Raw genomic sequence first — 25,698 nt, 5'->3', positions numbered from 1 at the left:
GTTCTTTTCCTTACGCTGACTTGTAGGGCGACATGTTTGCTGCATCTGTTGCGACTGATTTTGAGGACCTGCTGCAGAATGATGACAACACCGTACTGCGTCTCAAAGTAGCCACTGTCTAGAGGTATGCCGTTCACAAATGTCTGGGGGACATAATGAGAAACAAGCCGCTGAACAGTCAAAAGGGATAAATGAGAACAATCTTGAAGCTCTGCAGGTCTCCTTTTGCTCCTCCTTTTTTTTCAGATTTTCCTATATTTGACCCTCTGTCCTTCTTTCCTCTTTCTTCTCTGTGGGGATCTATGTAAGGATCCCCACAGATTGACAGTTACAGTCAAATATCAATCCCGAACAAGAGCTGATGTGACAACTACCGTCAGCGCTTCAACCTCGTCAGTTTGGCTGGTACCTGATTTCTGTTGTTGAGATGGAACTGGACCTGGTAGTCAGCTCCCAGCAGAGTGCTGCTCTGCAAGCCATCGTGAAGGTGGTCAAGGTGGAGGAGTTCTTTGGGAATGACGTGGTACCGAAACACATCTGAGCTCTGTAAACAGAGGAGGCCCAAAAACAAGAGGGACTCAGAGAATGTTCCCAAGAAAAGAGCCAGGCAGCAAAATATTTTTTGCCACAAATATGTTATGTTTAGCTTTTCACAAGGTTAAATCCCATAACGGGGGCGGTAGATCTGTTGGGACATTAGAAAACTGTATTTTGTTCTTTATGCTTCCTCTAACTTTGTGCTGATAGGCATGTCTGGATCTCTGGATCTTTAAGTTCTGCAGATCAGCCATGAGGCACTGGATGCGGAACAAACCAGAACAGATGAGTTGGTTCTGCCCAGATGCTTTCTGATGGCCTCGTCTGTTGGCAGCAAGACAGTAAAATCCAAATTTCCCAGATCTGCGGACAAGTTGTATATCTGGAAAAAAATCAGAACACATTGTCATAAAAAACTTAAAGAAAACAGATTTCAGTCAACCCTCACAAACTACTTGATGAGCTGACAAAGTATTGCCCAGTTAAACATGTTCTTTAAACATACAGAAAGATTCTGACCTTATTCAGCTGTTGACTTTAAACAAACGTTATGAACCGTTTGAAATGGTTCCTTTCAACACTTACAGATTAGTGTCATTTTGTATCTCCCCCCCCCCCCCCCCCCCAAGCTCTTCACTTGTCCTTACTGGCTCCCTTCATATCCTTACCAGAGCAGACTGTCTGAAAAGGGTGAAGTTGGAGGAGGTGTTCAAAAAGGCCATCAGGGTTGGAGGCTCAGGTGGGAGGTCTGAAGATGGGGGTGCAAGAACCTGAACACAACCAACAATGACACAAACATGATGGATGCAAACCCAGACAGGCAAAAAAAAAAAAAAAACCAGAATGATCCAAGTGGGTCAATGTCATAAATCCAGCTGAATTTAGCATGAAGCTTTCAGATGATCCACTAACGCCATCTGTGGGTAAAACATGAGTCGACCTGCACTTTTCCTTTTTGCATACATTTGCATGAGTTTATGTGTCTAACTGAGTGACATCTGTATCTGGACCCGCTTCCCTCACCTAACACTCTTGACATCCAAGTTGACCAATGGTGACCGTAGGTATGTGCGGACATTTTAAGAACGGGTAGTGTCCTGCATATCACATTCAGTGTTTAGGCTGCCCTTTCTGTGTCTGTGTAAGAAACTATAGTCCTCTGTTTTTGAACCTCGGTTGCACCAGTACTGAAAGACTTTGAATTAGTGCTTTTGGTCTATGTTGTAAATCTGAATATCTGAAAATGCTGTTTCTGGGCTTCTGTAAGTCTGCAACCAGAGCCTGCACCATTTGTCATATATATATATATATATATATATATATATATATATATATATATATATATATATATATATATATATATATTCTTTAGTTTATTCTTTAGTTTATAATAGCTCATTTGGATGAATAACTGTTTACTCCCATATTTGCCATCTGATTACCAATTAAAACCCTCTGCACTTTACCATAACCCCACCAGTTTGAGACATCCAAGTAGTTGCCCTTTCTCAGGATGCTCAGGAAAATGACACTTCCTGTCCTTCTTTACAAGGAACTGAAAAAGAATTAAACTGATCTGCATCTGGAAAAGGGGGAATCTGCTTTTAAAGCTCTTTCATCAAACCAGGATCATTTCAACAACACTTGAATTTATCAAATATTGTTTGAACAGACTGAACTAGATTACAAAAGCTAATATATTTTTCTCCTTCTTATTTTTTTCTTGGTTTTGTCGTTTCTTGAGACAGTCTCGGTATAAAATTGAGCAGATTGTTAAGCAAACCTTTTCCCAGGTGTAGTTTGACCCCCTGAGGACCACTGAGCGGCTGCTGTGTCCGTACCTGGTTGACAATGTGGATGTATCCGTTGATGGCAGGCAGGTTATATGTGAGGATGGAGGCGTTCCCCACATGAAGGGTCTGTAGCAACAGAATCATGACCACACCATCATGAGAATCCAGCTCACAGAGGAGGCTGGCAAAAGGAAAAACTGATGCTGCTGGAAACAGATTTTCAGATATGTTTGTCTCATGATTTTGCTTATATCCACATTATTTTTGTAGCCCTTATAATTCGAAAGACTCTTGTGGATTAAAAATGCTATAATTCGAACCAAATAATTTTACAATAGATTCATATATCTTTTTTTCTTTCCATTGGACCTCAATTTTTAGTTCCAAAAAAAGCTGTTTTGGAACGGTTGTGGGGGCCTTCTCTGTCCCTGCAGGATGACAGAGAGAAGGCTGACAGAAGGATGATCATGGTACCTCCAAAAGACAAAAACTGAAAATCTGAGATTCCCAAAGGACTGAGTTATGTAAGATGGAACTGTGTTACTGTTCTATCATAAGTTCTATCATATGTAAGAGGATCCTCTGTCCTCCACTCGTTACCTATTTTCATGGCATCTGTTTGAACTAGTTAAATGTATAAAAGACTCACAAACAGTCACACTCCAAACTCCACGATGGCTAAGACCAAAGAGCTGAATAAGGACAACAGAAACAAACGTGTTGACCTGCACCAGGCTGGGAAGACTGAATCTGCATTAGGTAAGCAGCCTGGTGTGAGGAAATCAACAGTAGGAGCTATTATTAGGAAATGTAAGACAAACCAGATCACTTTTAATCTCCCACCAACTGGGGATCCCCACAAGATCCCACCCTGTAGGGTCAAAATGATCACAAGAACGGTGAGCAAAAAACCCAGAACCACACGGGGGACCTAGTGAATGACCTGCAGAAAGCTGGGACCAAAGTAACAAAGGCTACCATCAGTAACACACTACACCACCAGGGACTCAAACCCTGCAGGGCCAGACGTGTCCCCCTGCTAAAGTTAGTACATGTGCAGAACCGTCTAAAGTCTGCTAGGAGCATTTGGATGATCCAGAAGAGGATTGGGAGAATGTCCTATGGTCAGATGAAAGCAAAATAGAACTTTTAGTAGGAACTCTACTCGTCGTGTTTGGAGGAGAAAGAATGAGTTGCATCCAAAGAACACCAGACCTACTGTAAAGTACACCGGTGGAAACATCATGATTTGAGGCTGATGTTCAGCAAAGGGACCAGGACAACTGATCCGTGTATAGGAAGAATAAATGAGGCCATGTATCGTCATATTTTGAGTGAAAACCTCCTTCCATCAGCAGTGAAGAGGAAACATGGCTGGGTCTTTCATCATGACAACCATCCCAAACACACGTTGCCCGGGTAGCGAAGGACTGGCTTCATAAGAAGCATTTCAAAGTCCTGGAATGGCCTAGCCAGTCTCCAGATCTCAACCCCATAGAAAATCTTTCAAAGGAGTTGTAAAACAATGTTGCCCAGCAACAGCCCCAAAACATCACTGCTCTAGAGGAGATCTGCATGGAGGAATGGGCCAAAAAAACAGAAACATTTTGAGAAAACCTTGTGAAGACTGCTGTCATTACCAGAAAAGGATGTATAAAGTGAGTTGAACTTTTGTTATTGACCAAATAGCTATTATCCACCATAATTTACAAATAAATTCTTAAACAATCAGGCGATGTTATTTTCTGGATTTTTTTTCTCATGGCTCTCATAGTTGAGGTACTGTATATCTATGATGAAAAAACAGGCCTCTCTCATGTTTTTAAGTGGAAGAACTTGCACAAGTGGTGGCTGACCAATAACTTTTGACCCACTGTACGCATATCACGCTTGTATCACGAAAGACCGAAATTTCATGTGGAAAATGCGCAAATTGTATGTAGTGGCTGTGTGACACAGCCTTTAAATAGAATTTTCCATCGCTCTGCTCCCAGTTATGGAATTCAACCCCTACAGACCCTTCCACACTTTAGATCTAAACTGCAAACACATGAACTCTTTGTATTCGTGATCCTTTTGAGTTCGTCTCAAAGTTCGTCTTGATGGGCTTCAAAGTAAAAAATGAACTCAAAAGGATCACGAAAATCACAAAAATCACAACAACAGTCGTCTCGACTGTTGTTGTGATTTTGGGCTATACGAATAAAATTGAATTGAATTGAATTGTTCAGGCTTTCCTTTCCACAGTACAGGCCCATTCTGCTTCTATGATCCATGTATGTATCTTTGACTGTTCTTAAATATTTATTTTTACATTGTTGTTTTTGTACAACGACCATGAGTCAAATGAAAGAAGTCCCAAATCAAATGTTTTCATCATGTTTTGAGTCAGCTGTCTGAAGCTGAAAATAAAACGTTGCACAGAGGCAGACTGGAGACATTTGCTGGGCCTGCTCTTCAGGTTTAACAGTTCTTACCCCATTGATTTTCCTAATTTCCCATTGGACGGCAGGGTTCAAAGTGGGCAGGCTGCTCCCCACCAAACTGTCCAGATCCTCCACAGAGTAAACCCCCAGCAGGTAGTGGGCTCTGCAGAAAGATTGAGCAGACACAAACTTCTGTTTTGGTTGTTCTATTAATAGTCAGTAGAATCCCAAAATGTTACTATCACATTCTAAAACACCATTCTAAGAACCACTTTGCAAAAAAAAAATGTCTTTCTTTTGCGACTAGAAAAACTGAGCATTATACATTTCTTTAGTAAACGTTTCCTTCACAAATTCACATACAGACCCTTTCCAAATAGTCAGAATCTCATGAAAAACCCAATTCCATTAAAAAAAACGACTTTCATATAAATTAGATTCAGGGCCCAATTCTGGTTTTGGGTTGACGAACGGACATGTTTTGCCTGCCGGCTGCTCTCACAAAGATTTTCAAGCGATATAAAAGTGGTTTCAACGATTGTCAAGCGACTTAAAAGCTGATTATCTCTAAGAAAGACAGCTGACCATCGCCCCGAAGAAAAAACAAAAAGCTTTAAGCTGCACTTGATGAAATCCATGCTAAGCTAGCTCCTCTCATGGAGCTAGTTGAAGAGTTTCGAAGACTCCAAGCTCAAAACGAGCAACGAGATAAACGATTCGACATTCTGGAGAAAAGAGTGGATGACATGGAACAACAAGCAAGGATGAATAATGTCATTCTCACTGGATTCCAGATCAAACCTCGGGCAAAGCTAAATGCAGCTGGAGCTAGCATTGTTAATGCTAATAGTAATGCTAGCATTCCTAGCGGTTCTTCTGAAACGGGGAGCGATGGAGAGTCTCTGGAACATCAAGTGGAATCATTTCTCACGTCTGAAGGGATTTCTCTGGATCTAAATTCCATTGAGACCTGCCACCCGCTCCCCAGGAGAAAGGAGACGGATAAACCAGCGATCCTCATCAGGTTTGTGAATCAAAACCAAAAGCTAGCTCTGATGATTCAAAGGAGGAATCTGAAGGGATCTGGTGTTTATCTGAACGACCATCTGACCAGAAGGAATTCTGAAATCACCAAACATGCCAGGCTTCTCAGGAAGTGAAGCAGATTGAGAACACTTGGGTTAAAGGCTGGAGAATCTTCCTAAAACCACTCGGTCCACCGGACCGGTCCAAGGTTCTGGTTGTGAAGAACACGAAGGACTTGGAGAAGTGTTTGATCACGGACGCCTGAAGCAACAAATGCAGTGATAAATAGTCATAAAGAGTCAAATATGATTTCAAGAAAAAAGGCACCTGGGATCAGCGCTATCTCTAAAAGTCTGAAGTGACCCTGATTTTCAGCAGAGAGTTCTGACCTGCAGACAACTTGACCTCAACTTTCAGCTGCACTGATAACAGCCGCAGAAGGATTTAGACTTTAATCTAATGTCTGCAGACATAACAGCGAAGAGAACTATAAACTCTGTTTAAACGCAGAAGAACAGCTGTTAATCAGCAGAAGATGGAAAACCAACCTTGGACAATTGACAGAAAATTGACCCTTTTTCATTTTACAGATTTATTATTATAACATGGTTAAAATGATTGATTTTCTAAATATATTTCTTCACTTGCTTCAAAAATTCATGATTTGTTTATTTTCTGATAGTTTTATTTTTAATCACAAACATGATTTTTCTAATGAAAATATCTGAATATATTTTAAATAACTGATCTGTATGTGGTATGTTGTTATACAAAATAGTTTTATCTACTTTACATAATTATCAAGTAATTCATCATTGTCATGTGATTTATTGATACTTAAGCATACGTAATGAACTAAAACTGTGTTGGTAAGGCATTGATACCAGATGAAAAGTTATGAACCGGATAATGATAAATCATGTAATAACAATGGTTACGGTAGAACAGGGGTGGGATTATATAAATTCACTTCCATCCACTCTTCTTCAAGGGAGAAACAGGATCTCTAATAACTTAAACAATACAAAATACCACTGCAGCAGGCAGGTAAACTCGAAACTCGAAATACAAGACACCAGAACTAGAGGACAGCACAGGAGGAAGGCGAAAGACAGGACTTAAATATGTACAGAACAGACGAGGAAACAATAAGGGCAGATGGCGACCAAAAATGAAACTCGGAACCTAAAAACATCATTAAGCCATTCTTTACTTTTCTTGTTACAAAGGTTCTTTAGTGTCTGTTTTTCTTTGCCCTGATTTTCCTGCATTATATACTGCATTCATACTGCAGTTTCAAAGCCACAAGGTAGTTTGTTATTTTAAAGTTTTTTTCATTAAACCCGAGCTTATCTTTAGTGGCTATAACACAAGATGGTGTCAGGTTAAAGATTGTCTGTATACATTTTAGAGCAGATACTACCTAGTGACAGGACCCATCTGTCCCAAGACAATAGTGAAGGAAGTTTTATTTTGGAAAACTAGCGGATTCTCTTAACCACATCCGTCTGTCTTGACGAATCATGTGACTTTAAGCAGCCTCTCGGATTCCTATCTGTCCTCAAGAGCAACCATTGATTGTCAACATGTCCATTAACCAAGATCTGGAATGGCCAACCCTGGTCCTCAGCCACAACCCTGCCTATTTTCCAGTCCTCCCTGACCAGCTTGCTGCCAATTAGCAAGCTCAAGTGATTCGACATCCTGATTGACTGAACGCACCTGGTTTAGGTAGTCAGTATTAAGCAGTCCACAGAGAGCTGGAAAACAACAGGGCTGAGGCTCTTGAGGATCAAGATTGGCCAGCCCTGACCAAGATGGCCAGCAGAGTCTGACCAATAGCCCAATCTGGATTCTACCTATGTGTTAGTGAACATCAGCGGGCATGTAAGTCTATTTGCTTTGTATGAGTGTGGGAGGTCACTGACCGCAGGAAATGAGGTAGGTGGTGCCGACTGGTCCAGAATTGGCTATCATCTAAGCTCATATTCTTCAGTGCTTTTGGAGATGGAACCAGCACTGTGAGATTTTGGCTTAGATCCTCTGCTGACTGACGAAACTTCTGCATCCAAAAAACACAGTACGTCACCTCTTGCCATATTTAAAATGCATGCTAAACACAGGCTCAGCGAACGTGTAGAAGGAGGAATACAAGTCAGTGTGAAGAGAGGACATACACACCCTTATTAGACGTGCAAAACTGTACAGCTCTGAGTTCATGTCCAGCTCCTGAAATAGGCACAAAACAATTTTTAACAGCTTTACCCTAGAAGAGCTTAGTCGAGAAACAGAGCTGAAGCTGTGGCGCAGCAAAGACACAGTGGAGCTCTCCAGGTGATGATATGAAAGATGGTACTTAAACTCTACCTAAAACAAAAGCAAAAGTCTTCTTTTCACCATGACTGTGGAGCGCAAAGCATCTGAAGACTCACGTCAAACAATGATCCATAACAAACACTTCCATCACCAACGTAGCCATCAGGACACGTACAGGTGTGAACTGCGCCTTCTTTCTGCTCACACTTTGCCTGCAGAGATGACAATAACGGTCTCTTTACATGACAAATGTTAACATTTTCAGTGTTCAGTGACATGTTGCGAGGTTTGTGGCAGCTGACCCTTCCAGAGCCAGATTTCCAAACATGAACCCAATTTACCTGCTTGCTACTGATTCTGTTTCCTATTTCATTTCAGAATCTTTCTATAAACATAGCACATTTATATTGAGCAAAGTAAGAATGTAAAATGTGTACTGGTTCAGTATGACTCTAAAAAATTGCCAAGGTGAATGCCACAGCCAGATTATGTCATGGATACGTCGACAGTGCACTCTCTCGCACACACACACACACACACACACACACAGAATTCACACTGGTCTAACCTTTACTTGTAGATAAAATCCATACATCTCTCCTACTGGGCAAAAATCTCTCTGCCTTTAGCGTAAAAATCCTCCTCATTTTAGTAGAAGTCTCTTAGTCTCAATGAAGATGTGTCGGTCCATCATTGGTCAACCATTATTCATTACTTTATGTTCAAGTCCAACTTTGAGATATTTTTTAATGATATTACATCTGCCATTTTTGCAGTCAGTTAGAGCAAAACATAAAATAACAGACTACAATTAAACTTTTTCAGCAACCACTGAAGAACAAACAAGCTCACAAGCGCCTTCTAGATTGAGGTAGAGCTACTGTCTGCCTCACCGTCTGTAATTTCAGTGCAGCTTCATGAAAGATCCATACACTAAATAAACAATAGACAAACGTCAAATACTTTATGTATTAAATAGAAAGTGAGGACATGTAATAATAAATCGTTATGTTATTAGGAAATAATGAGTAGCTAAAGGCACATAGTCAAACCAGTTTGGATAGGATTGTGCAATCTGTCATGTTGCACAGCTTGGTGCTACTTCACCTCACAGCCTATTCTGTAATTGAACAACAAATACGCAAAATAACAACAATTTTCAGTATAAAACTGATAACAGTCATGAAAATCATACATATAAATTGGATTTATAGTACAGGTTAGTGGTGACATTTTTATGGTATTATTAGTATATATTTCATGATGGCAGGCGAGGATAATGACAGGCCTAACCGTTTCCCCTGGCTGCACGCCCCTGCCTGTGATTCTGAAATGAAGGATCTTCTCCATCTCCACATGTGCTTGCCGCAAAACCAGCCGAAAAAAAATGCCCTTACTTAAGCTTGCAGCTCTTATTTTGGCCTCTATGCATGGAAAAGTGAGACTTATTGAAAGTAAGGATGCAGTGTTATTTCTGCTTGTGGCTAACAGCACATGTTGATTTCCAAAAAACAGAGAACAAGTCAGTGTATTCATTGGTTAAAAGTTCATTTATTGTTGTGTGTTTACACTATTCTATAAAAAAGGTTAAGTTTGTCTTTCAAAAACTAGAGGACAGCACATCAAGCTACCATTTCTGAATGTGCAGCATCAGCTATATGTAACTCCTTACGTTTCACGCTTTTCTAAAAGATGGTGAGTTACAGAAGATATGGGATATTAGGCAAATACCACATCGGGGTCTGCAGTCATCATTTTATTTCTGATCGAATCGTCAAATCATAATGAGTGCAAGATTTACGAAGAGGCTGTCACTGCTCTTTCTGAATGAAACAACTAGTCACTTCCTGCCGGAAAAAACGACCAAACTCAGCCTATGATGACTGGGAAGAGCCGACTAGTTCTGTTCTGACCACAGTTACTGCTCTACTACTGAGCCAGCTGCTGGATTTAGTCTGAGTGAAAATCAAGATCTGCGCTCTGAACCAGCAGGGCTCCAGAGTCAAATGGAGGTGATGACTATCAGCAACAAGTTTGCTTTGGAGTGGTTTGCTGCCTCTGATGATGACATCCCATTTTAAACAAGGTAAGCTATAAATGTGTCAGTGATTTATTTTACACGATTAGGGATTTGCATAAGCACAGTTTGTTAACTGCTAAGAGCATGTGAGGGAAAAAAAATAAAAAATAAAAAATTGTTAAAAGCTTATTACAGGAGGTGTAACAATTAATAAAGGAATTTTAGGATTCTGTGCTTTAGTTTGGATTTTCAGTTGTGTTTTGTTTGTATACATTTTAGAGCAGATACTACCTAACGACAGGACCTACCTGTCCCAAGACAAAACTGAAGGAAGTTTTTTTTGCAAAAAACTACCAGATTCTGTTCACCACATCCATTTGTCTTGACGCATCACTTCAGTCATTCCTGGTTCATGTTGATCATCCACAACTGTATGCATTTCTGTCAATTACCCTCAATGTACATAAGTGCCTGGTTTTCAGTTTGTCATTGTTTAGTCATCTGCTCTGTTGTGTCACCCTTTTTGTTTCTTCATGGTTTTGTCCTGCCCATCTGATGTACGTCTGGAGCCAGATTTCATTCGTAGTGTCTTTGGGTATCTTCAGTAGACTAGTGAACTTACGTAAACAGCACAGCTCTGCAATCCACTCTTCAAACTGAAAATGACTGAACGGTCTTACATTGAACAGGAAATGTGAGCATATTGCCCACTGTCTGCAAATTTTAGATTAGCATGTAAAGACAACTATTTTTTCTGAATTTAATCAAATTGTAAGCTTTTTATTCTCTTCAGTTTCACTTTTATTATATTGAGTGTTTTCATCTCCAGTTGCTTTTAGACTCTTGATAACTTTTCTTAAATGACAAGTTACTACTTGGTAATGATGACTTACAGATGCAAGACATCATTAAATCAACAAACCTGGATGTTGGTTTTATCTAATCATCCTTATTCTTATTTTCTTATTTTTGTGGGTGTGGGGGGGGGGGTATGTCCTAATGCAGCTTTGGTGCAGATTTTTTTTTTTCATTGGAATAACTGCATCAATAGTACCTCTGGATCAGTACGTTTGTATGGTGGTTCTTTCAAAACCTAAAAAGAGAGTGTTTTCCAATAGCAGCAGGATACCGAGCCCCAATCTCTTTTCTAGAGGTTTCTTAGGATCCTCCAAGGCTCTTGGGAGTTTTCATATTTTTGGCGGTGGGGCTCCCCTGAGAGAATGTGATGCACAGCTTCATTGGCAGTCATTTGATCCACAAACAGACATGGCAGGGATTTGGATTTCTTAACTGGCCAAAAGAAGAAACTGGTGTGCACACTCATATGGTTTTCTTAGACTATCAGTTGAATATAATTTAACATGTGTACATGTGTATGTGCTAGTGTGAGTGTGTGTACCAGTTCATGGCAGCCTCCGTTGTTTTGGGTGCAGGGGTTGATGAGCTCACACTCCTTTCCATTCCCCACATAACCAGTCTTGCAGACACACTCGTTCTGTAGACAGAAATATAGACAGAGTCATTTCTGTGACATGTACCATCAATAGGCTTCAATGTGAATTCGCAGAAGTTGCTAAATAATGTACGCGTTTGTTAAGTGACATGGATGAAATGAAGAGTAAAGAGATGGATATAAAGTCATAAATGTGGCATTCATGTCAAAGGAAAAAGACCCAAAACTAAATAAAACACAGAAGTACTAAATTTGTCAGCTCCTCAAAAGGAGGCTGGTTGTTCACCAAAGAAATAAAAAACCTTCTGGGATCAAAAATCTTTTTTCGTGTTTATTGTTCTTTCTGTCTATGACAACAGTGGGTTTGATCACCTGTTTTGATTCTATTAAAGCTCGACCTTTGCATTGTCAGAGGCCTGTGCTTTTGAATGGCGGGTGGGTCCCTTTGCCATTTCCTACCCACAGAGTTAGAAATACAGATAAAATGATGATGACATGATCATGTGTTTCTGCTTCTTGCCATTACTTTTACTGGCTTTTTTCACTGGCTTTATAATTTTTACCTGACTCTATGATGTCTGTATTGCTGGTGCCTGTTATACAAACAAGACAGGGAAGCTTGACTGCATCGACAATGAATGCAGTGGTTCTCAAACTTATCCTCTTGTTCCCCTCTATGGAGGAGGAAAAATCCCTCCCCCAAAAACAAAAACTGTGACAAAATAAGCCAAATAAGTTCAACTTTAATACCATATCAAAATCTCAAACATTTCTGCTGCTTGAGACAAAAAATATCACTTTTTAAGAACCATAACTAAAACAAAAAGTTGTGTTGATTGCTGCAATGTGTCTGCTTTGTGCTACACATCTTTTAAAAACAAGGTTGCAGGTTTGTTACTGTAAATCTCAAGTCATGCTCAAAATTGAACCAAGCTCTGTTCTTTGTTTTCAAAGTGGCAACAGCAGAAAAGCCTATCTCACAAAGATGGGAGGTAACGAATGGAAGCAGAATGCCCACAGCCATGAGTGGATGCTCCCTCTCCTTAAACAGGTCATCTATATGAAAGCCAGACCCACCCAGCCAGAATTCAGTGAGTGTCTGTGCTGGAAAGCTCATCCTCAGGGTGGAGTCTGGCATGATTTCAATGAACTGATCCTCCTCAGCAGCTCAAACAGTCGGTCCCGAAGCGTGAAGCCTTGTCCCACCGGGTGGCTCACGCTCACGGCCCCAGGTTTTATTCCTGTTCTGTCAATCTTAAAATCCTCCTATTCAAAACTTACTGCACACCACTGTATACTGCCCACCTGTGGACCACCTATAGGGCATCCAGCATGAGGAGGCTGCATGTCGCCTATAAGATGAGATTAGATTTGATTAAAACAGCCGCGGCGGTGCAGCGCAAGCAGTTTGTTTGTTGGTGCAAGAGTTAATACTCTTTAAACTTGTTTGATACATTTTATCTATGGTTTTATTGTCTTAACACTTCAACCAACGAAATTATCCTAACTCTCACCAATGTAAGGGATGTAAGGTACAGCACTTTTAGATACCATTCCCCTATTTGGAATTTTTGGAATGGTCGCCTTTTTTAAACTTGTACGTTTTTTAGTCAGTAGTAGTTTTAGTCTTTTTTTAAGTTTATAATACTTGTTTATTTGTTTTTTAATACTTTTATGCCATTGTTTTTATACTTTGATGTCATTGTTTTATACCTGTATGAATGTTTTTTTTTTTTTTTTTATTCTTAAGTCTTTTATTTGTTTTGTGTTTATTGTGGCAAATGGATCTTAAGTCTGTAATAATAATAAAGCTTATGGACAGCATTTGTCATCAAACAGAAATCTATCATCCTCACAACAGAAAACCTTCATAGACATGCTGGCACAAAATCATATCCAATGTTCCTTTTTGTCTTGGTCTTTATTGTGAATGTTTATTTTCTAAAGTTTTTCACTAGTAAATGTATTATTTTTTTAGGCAAAGAACGTACACCTCTGCTCGCTCGGATAGTCAGAGATTTCCGTCATGGTAAATCCAGCCTACAGAAAACCAGTTCAAGCTCTAACACCATTGTGGATAACCCCCCCCCACACACACACACACACACACACAACCACCACACACACTTTTAGCTCTTCTGTCTGGAAAGAAGTACTAAAGTGTGTTCTCCCTCATAACCAGAGTGTTTAACTGTCTATTGCCTCAGACAATTCGGTTTCTTAACAGAGAACTGAGCTGAACTGGACACACATACTAAACCTCTGACGAGTCTATCTGACCTGTGATGGACATGGACACACACACACAAAGATCTAGACTCTGTTTGCACACGTGTCATTTTTTTCATTTCATTGTATAACTATGTTTCTTTGCAGTTGCTCACAGGCTAGTGTCTCTGCTGTCAGATAGTCACAGAATAGTTGTTTATTTGCCTTTTTCTGTCTCTGTGCACTTTTTTGTTGTATGTAGTAAAGATGTGGATCTTGTGCTTAGATGAGGCAGAGTTTGTTTGAAGCATGGTTCTGTGCAGCACCTCTGGCCTAATCTTCACTGTGAACTGCATCTGCTATCAATGTTGGAAGTGACAACAAAGCTTAGTTGACTCTGATTAATGTTTCTGTCAGAATCTCCAGACTTTTGTCCTGAACTGCTGCTGTGAGTGTAAATATTAACTGCTGTAAAACACAATAGCTGGTTCAATGACCAAAAAAAGACAAAACCTACCTCTGTAGACACACTTGATCATTATTAACATGAATCCCCTTTCATAGTCGTTATGTTCCAGTCACAGACAATATTCTGTCCAACACACTTGCTGCTGACTCCTGCCCCTCCTCAGTCTTTGTCTCCTTTTATCTGTTCATTTCATGCAGTTGAAAAGATTTGACAAAAGCTTTTAGGATTTTAGGAATATGTGGTGTTCAACTCTTAAAGAAGACAGGTTGTCTTAGGATGCACCTGTGTGTTTGTTGTTCTCATCATTTTGGATTTTCCACGACATCACAAACTTTAGGCACAAAGGGGGGGGGCTTCTTTATTTGAAAACATTGCCCAAGCATTGTTATAGTGGTCAGTCAATGTGGGTGTCTTATTCAGGTTGAATTTTGGCCAAACAGAATGCAAAAGTAAGATCCATCCAGTAGGTATGTGCCTGTGTTTAACACATCAATGAGTAATGTTGTTGAAGTAACTCTGTTAGCAGCTGACCTGTCCAGGTCCGATGTGGGTGCAGATGGCATCCTGACTGCAGCCTCCTCCATCCACCCTGCAGTTGTTGATCTCCACACACACCCTGCCATCCCCCGTCCAGCCCTCCATACACACACAGGACACATTACCTGGACCCACATACACGCAGTCAGCCTGCAGACAAACAGATTCAATGAATTTCAGACTCAAAGTAATTAACAAAAGCACAGATGCTTAAGAGGGTCATGCTTACGTTGGCGTCGCAGCCTCCTCTGTTGCTTTTCAGGCAGAGGTTGATGGGAGTACAAAAGTGACCGTTGCCGTCATATCCATCTTTACACACACACCTGAAGTACCACAGAAGTTGAGCAAACTCAGCTCACACTGCACTTAAGTTGAACTTTTTTAGCAGATTTTTTAGCCTGTGATGATTTTCTGGGCTTCATCGTATCCTGATGACCCATGGTGGTTTGTGTTTGAGAAGATAAGCAGGAGTCTGTGGGCAATATTTAGCCCCTCCCCCTGATGAGGTGATCAATGCTTCATGTCACCAAATCATCAAACCAGTGCAAACAAGTCCAACAGCACACCAGCATCATGGCATGCCAGGACAGGCACCTCCTCACTGAAGGAGGTGAATCCTCCTGATGTCACCTCCCCTCACTCACCAGCACTCAATGATCTGTCTGCTTTCATGTTATGCTGAATTTGGTTTTGCTGTCATTTTCTGTGTGACTTGGATTATTTAGATGAAATGTTCCCTCTGGGAACATTCATTCAGGAGGCCTCATCTGAATAGTTATTAATTAGGTCCAATTATCTGCAGGCTTCAGCATCTCTTTGAGTTCTGTAGATGCAAAAAAAATAATGCTGAACAATAATTTCAAAATGTTTTGGCTTGGACTAATAATTCATTTTTCAGAGATTTGCAGTTTCTTATTCTTTTTGACCTAATTAATATTATTTTTTTTGTCTAAACGTTAGTTTTCTTTCCTCCATTATTTTTGTTGTAAGCCTTTATTTAGACTCACAGAAACATGAAACCAAGAACAAAACATGAATTGTAAACTGTAAACTCAAGAATTGTAATTTGTAAACTTGTCTACAACTATTGCTTCTGCCCTCAGTAACAGAGACAAAGTCAGGAACACCAGTAAAACAGACATTTGAAACATGTGAACAGTGAGAACACTGTTCAACGTCATGGCACTGATGCAGAAAGCCTACAGGCAACATCCACACAAAGAGGACTCCTCTGGGATTGAAACCAGGAACCTGTCTGTGTGAGGCAGCAGCACTGACCGCTTCATTACCCAGCAGGCCCCTTTCTAGTTTGGTCCTTGACAAAGAGCTCTTCACAGCAAACGAAAGGCTCTCTGTCACCTGGTTTCTAGGCCTGCCTGTGTGCAGAATGCGTGGATGTGGCAGTGCTGCAGCAGGCCGTCGGCGTTGCACGGCATTGCCTTTTTGTCACAGTTTTCCCCTGAGTATCCCTCCAAACAGGACCCTCTTCGACATCCCCCGCCGCTGCCGGGGCGGTTGTCACACACGCCATGGACACAGAGGCAGTCTGTAGACAGAGGAGCACAGATGTGGCTCTCTTTTCTCCTGTTTGACTGAAACAGTGATGGTGAGCTTGGTCCTTTACCTTCGTCACAGTTTTCTCCATGTTTAGATTGATCTGAACAGATGTGGCAGGCCACTCCCTTAAAGCGCGAATGACAGCTGCAGGAGCCGTTGCCATGGATACCATCGAAGCACTGCACAGACCAGCAATGAAATCCAGAGAGATGCCAGCTGATGCAGCAGTTTTAGAGGAACTCAGTGTTTCTTACTGTTCCTTTGTCATAGCAAGGATGCTGAAATCCTCCAATGCAAGGTCGACAGTCTGGACCAAAGAACCCTTGACAGCACTCTGCGGTCTGTTCAGCACATATCAATCACATGAATGTCCCACACACATGTGGAAACTGTTTCACAACAAAAAAAGCATGACACAAACCACAAGAAATGAAAAAGAAGGTCAAATAAGATGAGTTTCTTTCTATAAATGCAACAAAATAAAAACACGGTAACTTTTTTCTGCCTGACCATCTTTTGTGTCTATTTTGTTTCTTAAGATCCATCTATCTCAACTAAAGAATTTAAAAGGCCTATATCATGTTTTTCTTCAGCTTTTCAGAGTGAACTATATCCTATTACCTTTGGCACACTAAAGACTTAATGTCACCAATTATTTATTTTCGCAGCTCATGTTCTACTTGGAAGTAAGATGACTTGATCTCTGAGGCTCCGTCTTTCGCTCTGTGTGGTTGCCGCCCAACCACACAGAGCGAAAGGCGGAGCCTCAGAGATCGAGTCATCGCCCATGTCGCCCATGTCACCCTAGAGCTGAAGTCTGCAGCGTGTCTATGTTTCTCCAAAAAAACAAACAACATCCAAACTTTTACAAAGATGGATGTGCATAGAAAATGGAAGCTTTTAGTCGATCACCTCTAGCTCCGTTAAGGAAGTGTGTGTGTCTGTTTGCCTGGGGGCGGAGACTCTTCCTGGAAGGGGCTGTTCCTCAATTGGTGACATAACAATGTGAGGACACCCTGGTTTTCGTCGATTGGGAAGGGCTGGTGCTCAGGGAAAGGTTTTTAAAAGAATGCTCAGAGATGGGTGAATGGAGAAAATACCGATTTGGGGTTCTTTTTTTGTGAGGAAGGAACATTTTAATACAAATAAACGCTGAAAAGGTTAGTTTTGCATAATATAGGCCCTTTAAAAGCAGTGTGGTGTCCACACAGAAAGCTCAGCATAACCAACCTCAGATGTGGATGATTGGCTACTGAATTCGGTTCCATCTTACTCAGCTCATGAGGGCCTACCTGTGTGGTGGTGTTGCAGTATTTGGCACAGCCCTTGATGAGCCTACCAGACAAGATGGAGACGTACTCACAATCCTTCTGGAAGCTGCTCTGAGGAAAGAAAAGCACTGTAAAGACTCACGTGTGGAAGGTTCTGGATTTATTCAATATGGAGAACCCAGAATAACCATTCTTGATCTGATACCTTTTTTTAACCTCTTCTTGATCATTCTTATTTTTTTATGATATTGTTTTTGTTGTCGCAAGTTAATCATGTTATAACCTGACCATTTAGATGTCTCAGTAAAAGCATGTGGTGCCCGCTGACCCCCATCTTGAACCTTTGATTGACAGATTCTCCCGAGTGGAAGGGGTGGGGACTTTGAACAAGCTTACACATGACTGGCAACAGTAGTTGCCATAGAAACATTGACTTAGATCGACTCGGACCAATCACTGTGGTCTAGCTCCAATGGGCAGCGCTCTTATCACAAAAAAATTGCAATTGAATTGGCTTAATTTTGCTGGAGCCGGAGGTAAGGCATTTTCTATAGGTGACTCAGTCCAAGTCTATTTACAGCCAATGGACGGAATAGGAGGATTTACCATTTCAATGCTTCCTTTTGGACACTGGGTGTTGTCGAGGTAGCCACAGTGAACACAAGGGCCCTGAAAGCACAAACAGTTCGGTTCAAAATAGAAGACAGAAGAATCATGTAAATGAAAGCGTAAAGTCACGTTAAACAATTCATGTCAGGGGTTTGAGGGGTTTAAGAAATGAGGGTTTCTTTTTTATTGTTAGTGTTTTCTTGTCTTCAAGATGCCTCCTGCCATCTTGCTTCCAGAGACAAAAGCTGGATTTTGTTGCTGCACTGGAGTTTTTCCTTCAAATAAAGGTCCCACAGCAATGACTTCCTTGAAAAAATCAGCATTCATTTATGCCTTCTGTAAGGGATATATGTTGGGGGATTGTGTCCTTTGACTCCTTTGACATTCTCTTCCAGGACCTGATGTGCTTCAAAAATGATATTTCATGTGTTTAGGGGGGAAATGGTAAGTCTGCTTTCCTAGGAAGACAAAATGGGGTCTACAGAGGTCATAATGTCAAGGGCTGGTTTTCTGGGGGTTACATTTAATTTGTTTCCCATCTGTAATTAAAAACTAACAATTTAATTCTGTTGTTAAAAACAATATTTAAAAATGTTTCAACATGGTGTGGAACAACATTATGATTGCCTTGTAACCCTTGTGCTATCCTGTGACCCCCCCTTCCACTGACGTGTTCTCCCTACCATGACAAAGGTGGATAAAGGTGGAAAGATTTCATGTAATCCATGGACACCAGTGAAGATCACAAATCATTGAAGAAAAAAGGTTCAGAGCACTGTCTAGTGGGTCTAGATGACCCAACTCCCAACGGTAAAGTGCCTAGGATAGCACAAGGGTTAAAAGGACGTGTTTGGGAAAACCTGTAAACAACTGACAGTCACAGCTTTGTGGACAGGGCTTGAAGTGAAGTCACTGGAAGATACATGCGCTAAAGATGTTCATACTAGTGTATCTAAAGAAAAATTTCAATTTGGAGGAAAAAATGAAAATTCAAGCATGTCTAAAGCTTACACACATTTCAAATGAGAAAATGTGGGATGGGCATCTGATGAAACACAACAGCTTCAATCTGTGTTTTCTTCAATAACTTTCTGTTTAGTGATGCTCTCACCACAGTGATCTTGCTCTGTGTGACATCACAGCGGTGGGGTAGAATGGGAAGGATGGAAGAAGGATACAGCAACCCGTCAATCATGTGTATGACCCCGTTGGACGCCATAATGTTGGAGCGCACCAGGCGGAAACCATTCTCCCCCAACAAAATCTCACCCTGCAGAGCGGAAAACAGCATCTATAAATTCAAACTGACAGAAAAGAAATGAGTACCATCAACATTAAAAGCTGCATAAAACCAACATTATAAATGCACAGCGGACTCAGATCAAGAGGTTAAAATGAAATACATTTCTGAGGCAGTGTAGCAAAAAAACAACAACCTGGAAGTGCAATATCTAACTAACCAGTGACGTGCGGTGAGGTTGATGGCTGGTGAGGCACCGACTCCTCCGGAGTCAGATTTACAATTACAAAAACTGAATATTTCACCATTTATCCTACAGAAGGTAACAGCTTATAAAATATACACAACAACATAGTAGTCCTACAGGGAATATTTATTTTATAGACATGGATAGAACACTTTGTTCTTGTTCTTCTTATTCATATGTTCTGTAAACAAATGAAAGTATACAGATGTGTTCAGCTCACATGTAATTTTGACCCTCAGTAACTGTCTCAGGTATTTTTCCAACTTCAAATTCTGGTGCTCTAATCAGTCTTGTCAGATGTTGTCTATGAAGATAATAATTCTTTTAGGCCTAAAATTTAGTTTTCAAATACTTACATTTTTTTTCCCACTTGCTCCCATGATATTTTTTAAAAAATATGTGAAAACCATGTTTGGTCCATGCGCCGATCCGTCTCTACAAAAAGATCTATGACCTGTTGTAAAAGTCATCCTTATTTTCCTTAAGTTTAATGAGTCTCTCCCTCTTAATGGAGATTATGGCCAATGAAGAAAGACGTCTGTTCTGTTTCTACTGCAACGCAGCTGTCAGCTCACGTCTGCCCCCTGCTGGCAAGGCTTGTCTCACCGGCAGTCTTTTATGCGCGCTTACTGCAGCGTTCTGACGGTACGTCACTGAGTCCTGCAGTCAGACACGAGGCGAAGCGCTCCAGAGACTCACCCGGAGTTTCCGCTCCGTATGTGATCATGCAACACTCAAATTTGGCGATGTTAACCTCAGAAACTGTGGAAAACGTGTCGAGTCAACTGAAAATGTATCTTTAACACGGATCAGTGGAAATAATATTTACTTTTTCTATTTTATCACAAAGACAGGTGAGGCCGAGCCTCACTTGCCTCATCTGACCGCACGCCACTGCAACACACTGGTGTTATTGGAGCAGATTAAGTGATCCATAATTGTAGTGTTTGTGTGTGTGCATCAGTGTTGTGCGAGGATCCTGGATAGTGTGTCACAGCTCCTGAATGTGCAGATGACTTTGGTGGAATTTGTGCACAGTGCCTGGAGAGCAACACGGTCAACCTCTGCTTCTAAGACTGTGAACAAAGGTCAAATGTTTCCATCCACCAACAGATCTCCTCCACTGTCTCTTCTTGTTTGAAAACAAAATTCATTCTCCTTTCTTCTCTGAGTGACATGTAAATGTCTTTATTATACCATAGTCATGTCCAGAAACAGTTCTGAACAGCGACACTGGACACTGGGATAGTCATGGACAATTTAGCCATACAGCATAAAGCGGTGCTTCACTTATTTGACTCTGAAGAAAATAACTCCAGGCAGAGATATTTCTCTTTAGTCTATTATAGGATCTACTCCAGGATGTGAACACGTCCATGAGAAGCCTGTTGCTTCTGTAGATGGTATGTGACACAAGATAATTGACTATGAAAATGTATTAATTTGACCTTTATTTTATTTAGGGTTGTTTACCTTTTGACCAATCCCGTTAGGGGTCGCCACAGTGATATTTAAAAAAAGAAAAGTGATTTTTTCGGGGGGGGGGGACATTACTTTTCTAAATAAGTTTATGCCAGCAGAGAAGGCTGCAGGGCCTGAAGGTCCACCACTGCATTAGGAAAATACTCTAAAGCTGTTTTTATATGTCAGCTCTTTAGAAAATCATGCCGTATCTTTCTTTAAAGGCTGATGTTAAATGGTTTAAACTTTAGTTTGGCCTGATTCTAAACAAACATTCTACATGACATGTCATGATGGCTTTTGTTTTTTGATTGTATTGATTTATTTTTTGCTTTAAACTTAAAGGGAGTGGTGAATAGGGAGAGCTGGTGTTTGTGGGTGTGAGTGGGTCTGTGCATTCTGCAAGCTTGTGTCACGGTCCAGATTCCAGCCCAGGTTTTCCTCCCTTCTCCAACTCAGTCCTCACCCCTGCAGCTCCTCACAATCAGCCCAGCATGAAAGAAGCCAAGACCCAAGACTCCTCTGCCAGAGGATCTTCTGCCTTATGCTCTGTTTCAGATCTGCTTCAACTCTGCTCCAGTTCACAGACCAAGCCCTGCCATAGCTCTGCTCCGTTCTCTGGTCAAGCTCTGCATCAGCGCTGCTCCGGCTCTGGAGCTGGGCTCACATCGGCTCGGCTCCAGCCCTCAAACCAAGTTCTGCTCCCAGCTCTCTGGCACCAGTGTTGGTTCTAGTTCTCGGACTCAGCCCTGCTCATTTCAAAATGTTGCACTTCTGTTCAATGAAACTGTTTATTTGCTTTTTTTTTCTTTTAATAGTTTCTCATCTACTTATGTGACAGAAGAGTCTTTTAATCACGAGATGTTGCATTTCAAGGGACTTCTCCTCAGCTTTAAATGTTTGCAAAAATTAATGTATACAGAACATGCAAACAAGCTTGAGTCGCCTATAAATTCATCTTTTTCCTTTGGTCTCATCTGCAGTGACTGCAGGAGTATTTCCATGAAACACGTCAGGAATTCGGAGAAGATACCCACACTGTCAGAAACTCTGATGCTGATCATTTGATTGGCCATTGTCTGAATCCGAGGAACAGAGGTCAACTCATCCACGGTAAGCTGTAGACAAAAAAGGGAGTTTTCCTTCAGCAATGTTGTCATTTTTGACAGATCTGGTAAAAGATTGTTAAAGGAAAAATCAATCTGTTTATAGTCAGACTTGATTAAGATTTCAAAAAAGCTAGAAAAAAACGTTAGTCTTTGATTTTTTTAAAGTGCTGCAATGAAAGGGTGAGATGAAAGTGATCCCTTTTTGGTGAGGATGGACTATGCTGCTTGTGTCTAAATGGTCGTATGAAGGACCAAGAAAAAGCTGAGATCCAGAGAAAACTTCAAAGATCAACAGGAGGGACAGAAAACAGAATCTATCATTTAGTATAAACCAATGCCATAGCACTAAGAAAAATCAAATGTATGTGTTTTATAGTTTGAAAGAAATTGCACAAAAAAAAGAAACTAAACTTAAGAGAAGTAAAGAGCACAGCTCTTTAGGAAAATGTGAAGAATGGGATCAGAGGAGTGGATGTGATCCCTCTGAATGCAGTTGGCAGTAAATGAATCGTCCATTAATAGAGTAAAAACTCTTGTCATTTTTTTGGTTTACAATATGACAAGGAAATTATTGTAGAATTCTAAAGAAGCAGCTAGGAGGAAGAAGAGAAGTCAGGAGGGTTGGTTTTTGAAGTCTTACCAAGGCACGCGAGTACACATGGTTTCTGAGCAGCTCTTGAAGTTTATGTTTGGCCTGCAAAAGAGAAAACATGTCCAAGTGTTTTAAAACTACTGGAGAAAGAGTCAGATGTTTAACAGAGACACACATTTTAGTAAACAGTGTAGGTAGGGTTTAAATGGCAAGGAGTCTGCTGAAAAAAAGAGATTTTTGTGTCCAAATAATGATGTTACTTTGCCTGAGATTAGCTTTAACCCTTGTGCTATCTTAGGTGACCCCACCCTCCTTCCATTGACGTGTTCTCCCTACCATGACAAAGGTGGATAAAGGTGGAAAGATTTCATGTAATCCATGGACACCAGTGAAGATCACAAATCATTGAAGAAAAAAGGTTCAGAGCACTGTCTAGTGGGTCTAGATGACCCAACTCCCAACGTTAAAGTGCCTAGGATAGCACAAGGGTTACACATGTGGAACTATGTTAGTCAGCAGATGGACAGGCTGCTTTCAGACCACAAATACCTCAGAGTCCATCTGTCACTCACATGTAATGTTGTGTCTGTTCTAACGATGGATGTTCTGTGACGAAGTGTGCGAAGTACCACAATGTAATCAGTTCAAAGGAAAGCAACTCAGAAAGGTGCAAAAATCCCTGAAAATAAGGGACAAAAAGACCAGATAGACACAAACTAAATGCAGGTCCAAAACCACACACCTCTAACATGAAAAATCCCTATATTATTTTTGCTAGAATCAATACAACCCAAGCACACACAAAGTGTGCTGAGGACCATCTTGAAATTGTTTTGAAGGAAAAAAACCTCAAAAAGATACAAAAAAAAAACTGAAAACACAATCAAAAGACCTACAGTAATGGACACAAGTGAGTGCAGGACCAAACACACAAAAAAACACACCTTCTGTGGCCTCAAAATAAATACCCTTTAATGTTTTTTTACCTCTTTAGATCCAAGTTTGACCTGCTGAAAACGCATGAAAACGCACCAAAATGTCTTCTTTGAGTCTCCTGAAAAATTATATTATTTAAAGTCATACACCCCCCCCCCACCCCCCCCACCCCCAAAAAAAAAGCAATGGCATCACAGTGGTGTGAAATCTGCCCTTTGAAAAAATACATCTGTGGGAGGCTTCTGACGGTTTTTCAGATTTGACATGTCAAACTCTGTCAGGCATATCTGTACAAACAACGATTAAATGTCATCATGGCGATGACCTTTCTACTACGGATTGCCCACCGTTTAGTGGTGAAATGTTAAAACCATATTTCTGAGGGCAAATCAAAACTAACTAATTTTTTTACAGAAGTCACCAAAAATTATTGACACTCTCTGCCAGAGAGCAAATTTAGAATTAGTGCTAAAACTTGGGTCTAATACCTACATTTAAAAACTTCAAACAGACAAAGGGTGTCAAACTAAATCATTGTGCACAGCCTGCATGGCTTTCATTTATGCCAAGAAATAAAATGAAATCTAAGCAGTTCTGATATCCGAGTATTTCAGAGAAACACTTGTGTTTGTGAAGTTGCATTTCACTCACTTGTCCCATTTCTCCACAGTTTGTCAGACTTTCTGTACACCAGACTGAGATTTCGCTCTGTGAACCTTTTTTGGTTCATGGAACATTCCACCTCATAGCCATCACTATTTCACTCCAAAGCTTTATAATCATTTTTATAAAATATTCTGATAAAAAATTATGTCAAATATAACGTCTTCTTTGTTTTGCTGCAAGCAAACACAGCAGTGATGAAAATGTTCCAAGTGTTTGTATGTATACAGTCTTCAACCTAAAGGCTAAATAGATGAAGCTCCTCTGCCTGCATCCTTACGTGGTTCAGCATGTACAGGATGCTGCCGTCTCGGGCCCGGTCCACAGCCTCATTAGTGGGGACGAACACTGTGAGGGGCCCGGGTCCACTCAGAGGCGGAGGCAACCCACAGTTCTACAGGAGCATAAGGAAGAAGTGATTCAGCAAAATCTGCACCATTTTCCCATTCATCAAGTAAGCGAACACTGAAGTAACTAAACATTCAAGCACTTGTGTGCCAATAAGAATCTTCTCTTTAGACTCCTCCCACAGGGACATGTGACCATGAGTTGGTCTCATGGACGGAGTTGGGCTCAAATCATTTGATGAGAACATGATAATAATGATTCATCATATGTAGGGGTGTAACGATTACTTAACTGATCAATGATTTGATTTCTTGTCCTACGAACCAACCAGATTACTGTCTGAGGCAGAATCGAATTGAATCCACCCAAAGCATTTTAAAAATTGTTGCAAATTTAGATAAATTGATAATCGAATCAGTCTTGGAAAAAATCATTTGGATTGAGATTGGATAGATTTATTTTACTATAACGACCAAGTACCATCACAGCAGACAACGCACACGTGATGCAGCAAAAACCGATCAGTCCATCATTCCAGTCCAATGTGTGGAAACACTGACTTTAACAAAGACATGTGACCATGCAGTGTGCTAGAATTTCAATAAAGTTCATTGTGTCTATAAGATTAACTGACTTCTTGGGTTATTTTTTATCAGACACGGTTTGTGTTTTTTCACATACCTGACATGTTTCGGCGGAGTCGCCACATCGCCAGCACCTGAAGACGACTCTGATGAAGGCGGAGTGATTCCACCGAAACATGTCAGGTATGTGAAAAAACACAAACCGTGTCTGATAAAAAATAAGCTAAGAAGTCAGTGTGGTAGAACGTTTTAATGTAATAATAATTCTTTGGATGTGGAAAAACAACAGTGGGCTG

General features: G+C 40.7%; 1 protein-coding gene across 2 annotated transcripts in view; it reads right to left on the bottom strand.

Moving 5' to 3' along the window:
- The window catches only part of stab1 (stabilin 1), a 113,843-nt gene that overhangs the window by 59,803 nt on the left and 28,342 nt on the right, over positions 1 to 25,698 (bottom strand). For both annotated transcript variants that reach the window (XM_023954693.2, XM_023954694.2), the window contains exons 15-35: positions 24,751 to 24,864; positions 22,920 to 22,973; positions 22,208 to 22,288; positions 19,334 to 19,492; positions 18,220 to 18,282; positions 17,635 to 17,724; positions 16,597 to 16,683; positions 16,410 to 16,521; positions 16,145 to 16,331; positions 15,015 to 15,108; positions 14,780 to 14,935; positions 11,518 to 11,613; positions 8,215 to 8,310; positions 7,964 to 8,011; positions 7,711 to 7,844; positions 4,808 to 4,919; positions 2,379 to 2,456; positions 1,206 to 1,307; positions 815 to 919; positions 410 to 544; positions 15 to 143 (exon numbers count right to left, since the gene is read on the bottom strand). In XM_023954693.2, coding sequence (XP_023810461.1) covers positions 15 to 143; positions 410 to 544; positions 815 to 919; positions 1,206 to 1,307; positions 2,379 to 2,456; positions 4,808 to 4,919; positions 7,711 to 7,844; positions 7,964 to 8,011; positions 8,215 to 8,310; positions 11,518 to 11,613; positions 14,780 to 14,935; positions 15,015 to 15,108; positions 16,145 to 16,331; positions 16,410 to 16,521; positions 16,597 to 16,683; positions 17,635 to 17,724; positions 18,220 to 18,282; positions 19,334 to 19,492; positions 22,208 to 22,288; positions 22,920 to 22,973; positions 24,751 to 24,864 — 2,232 coding nt within the window. The remainder of the gene's footprint in view (positions 1 to 14; positions 144 to 409; positions 545 to 814; positions 920 to 1,205; positions 1,308 to 2,378; positions 2,457 to 4,807; positions 4,920 to 7,710; positions 7,845 to 7,963; positions 8,012 to 8,214; positions 8,311 to 11,517; positions 11,614 to 14,779; positions 14,936 to 15,014; positions 15,109 to 16,144; positions 16,332 to 16,409; positions 16,522 to 16,596; positions 16,684 to 17,634; positions 17,725 to 18,219; positions 18,283 to 19,333; positions 19,493 to 22,207; positions 22,289 to 22,919; positions 22,974 to 24,750; positions 24,865 to 25,698) is intronic.

The sequence above is a fragment of the Oryzias latipes genome, chromosome 5 (genome assembly GCF_053564925.1).
Source record: "Oryzias latipes strain Hd-rR chromosome 5, Olatipes_Hd-rR_3.1".
NCBI lineage: Eukaryota > Metazoa > Chordata > Actinopteri > Beloniformes > Adrianichthyidae > Oryzias > Oryzias latipes.
This window is presented reverse-complemented; position numbering and strand designations above follow the sequence as displayed.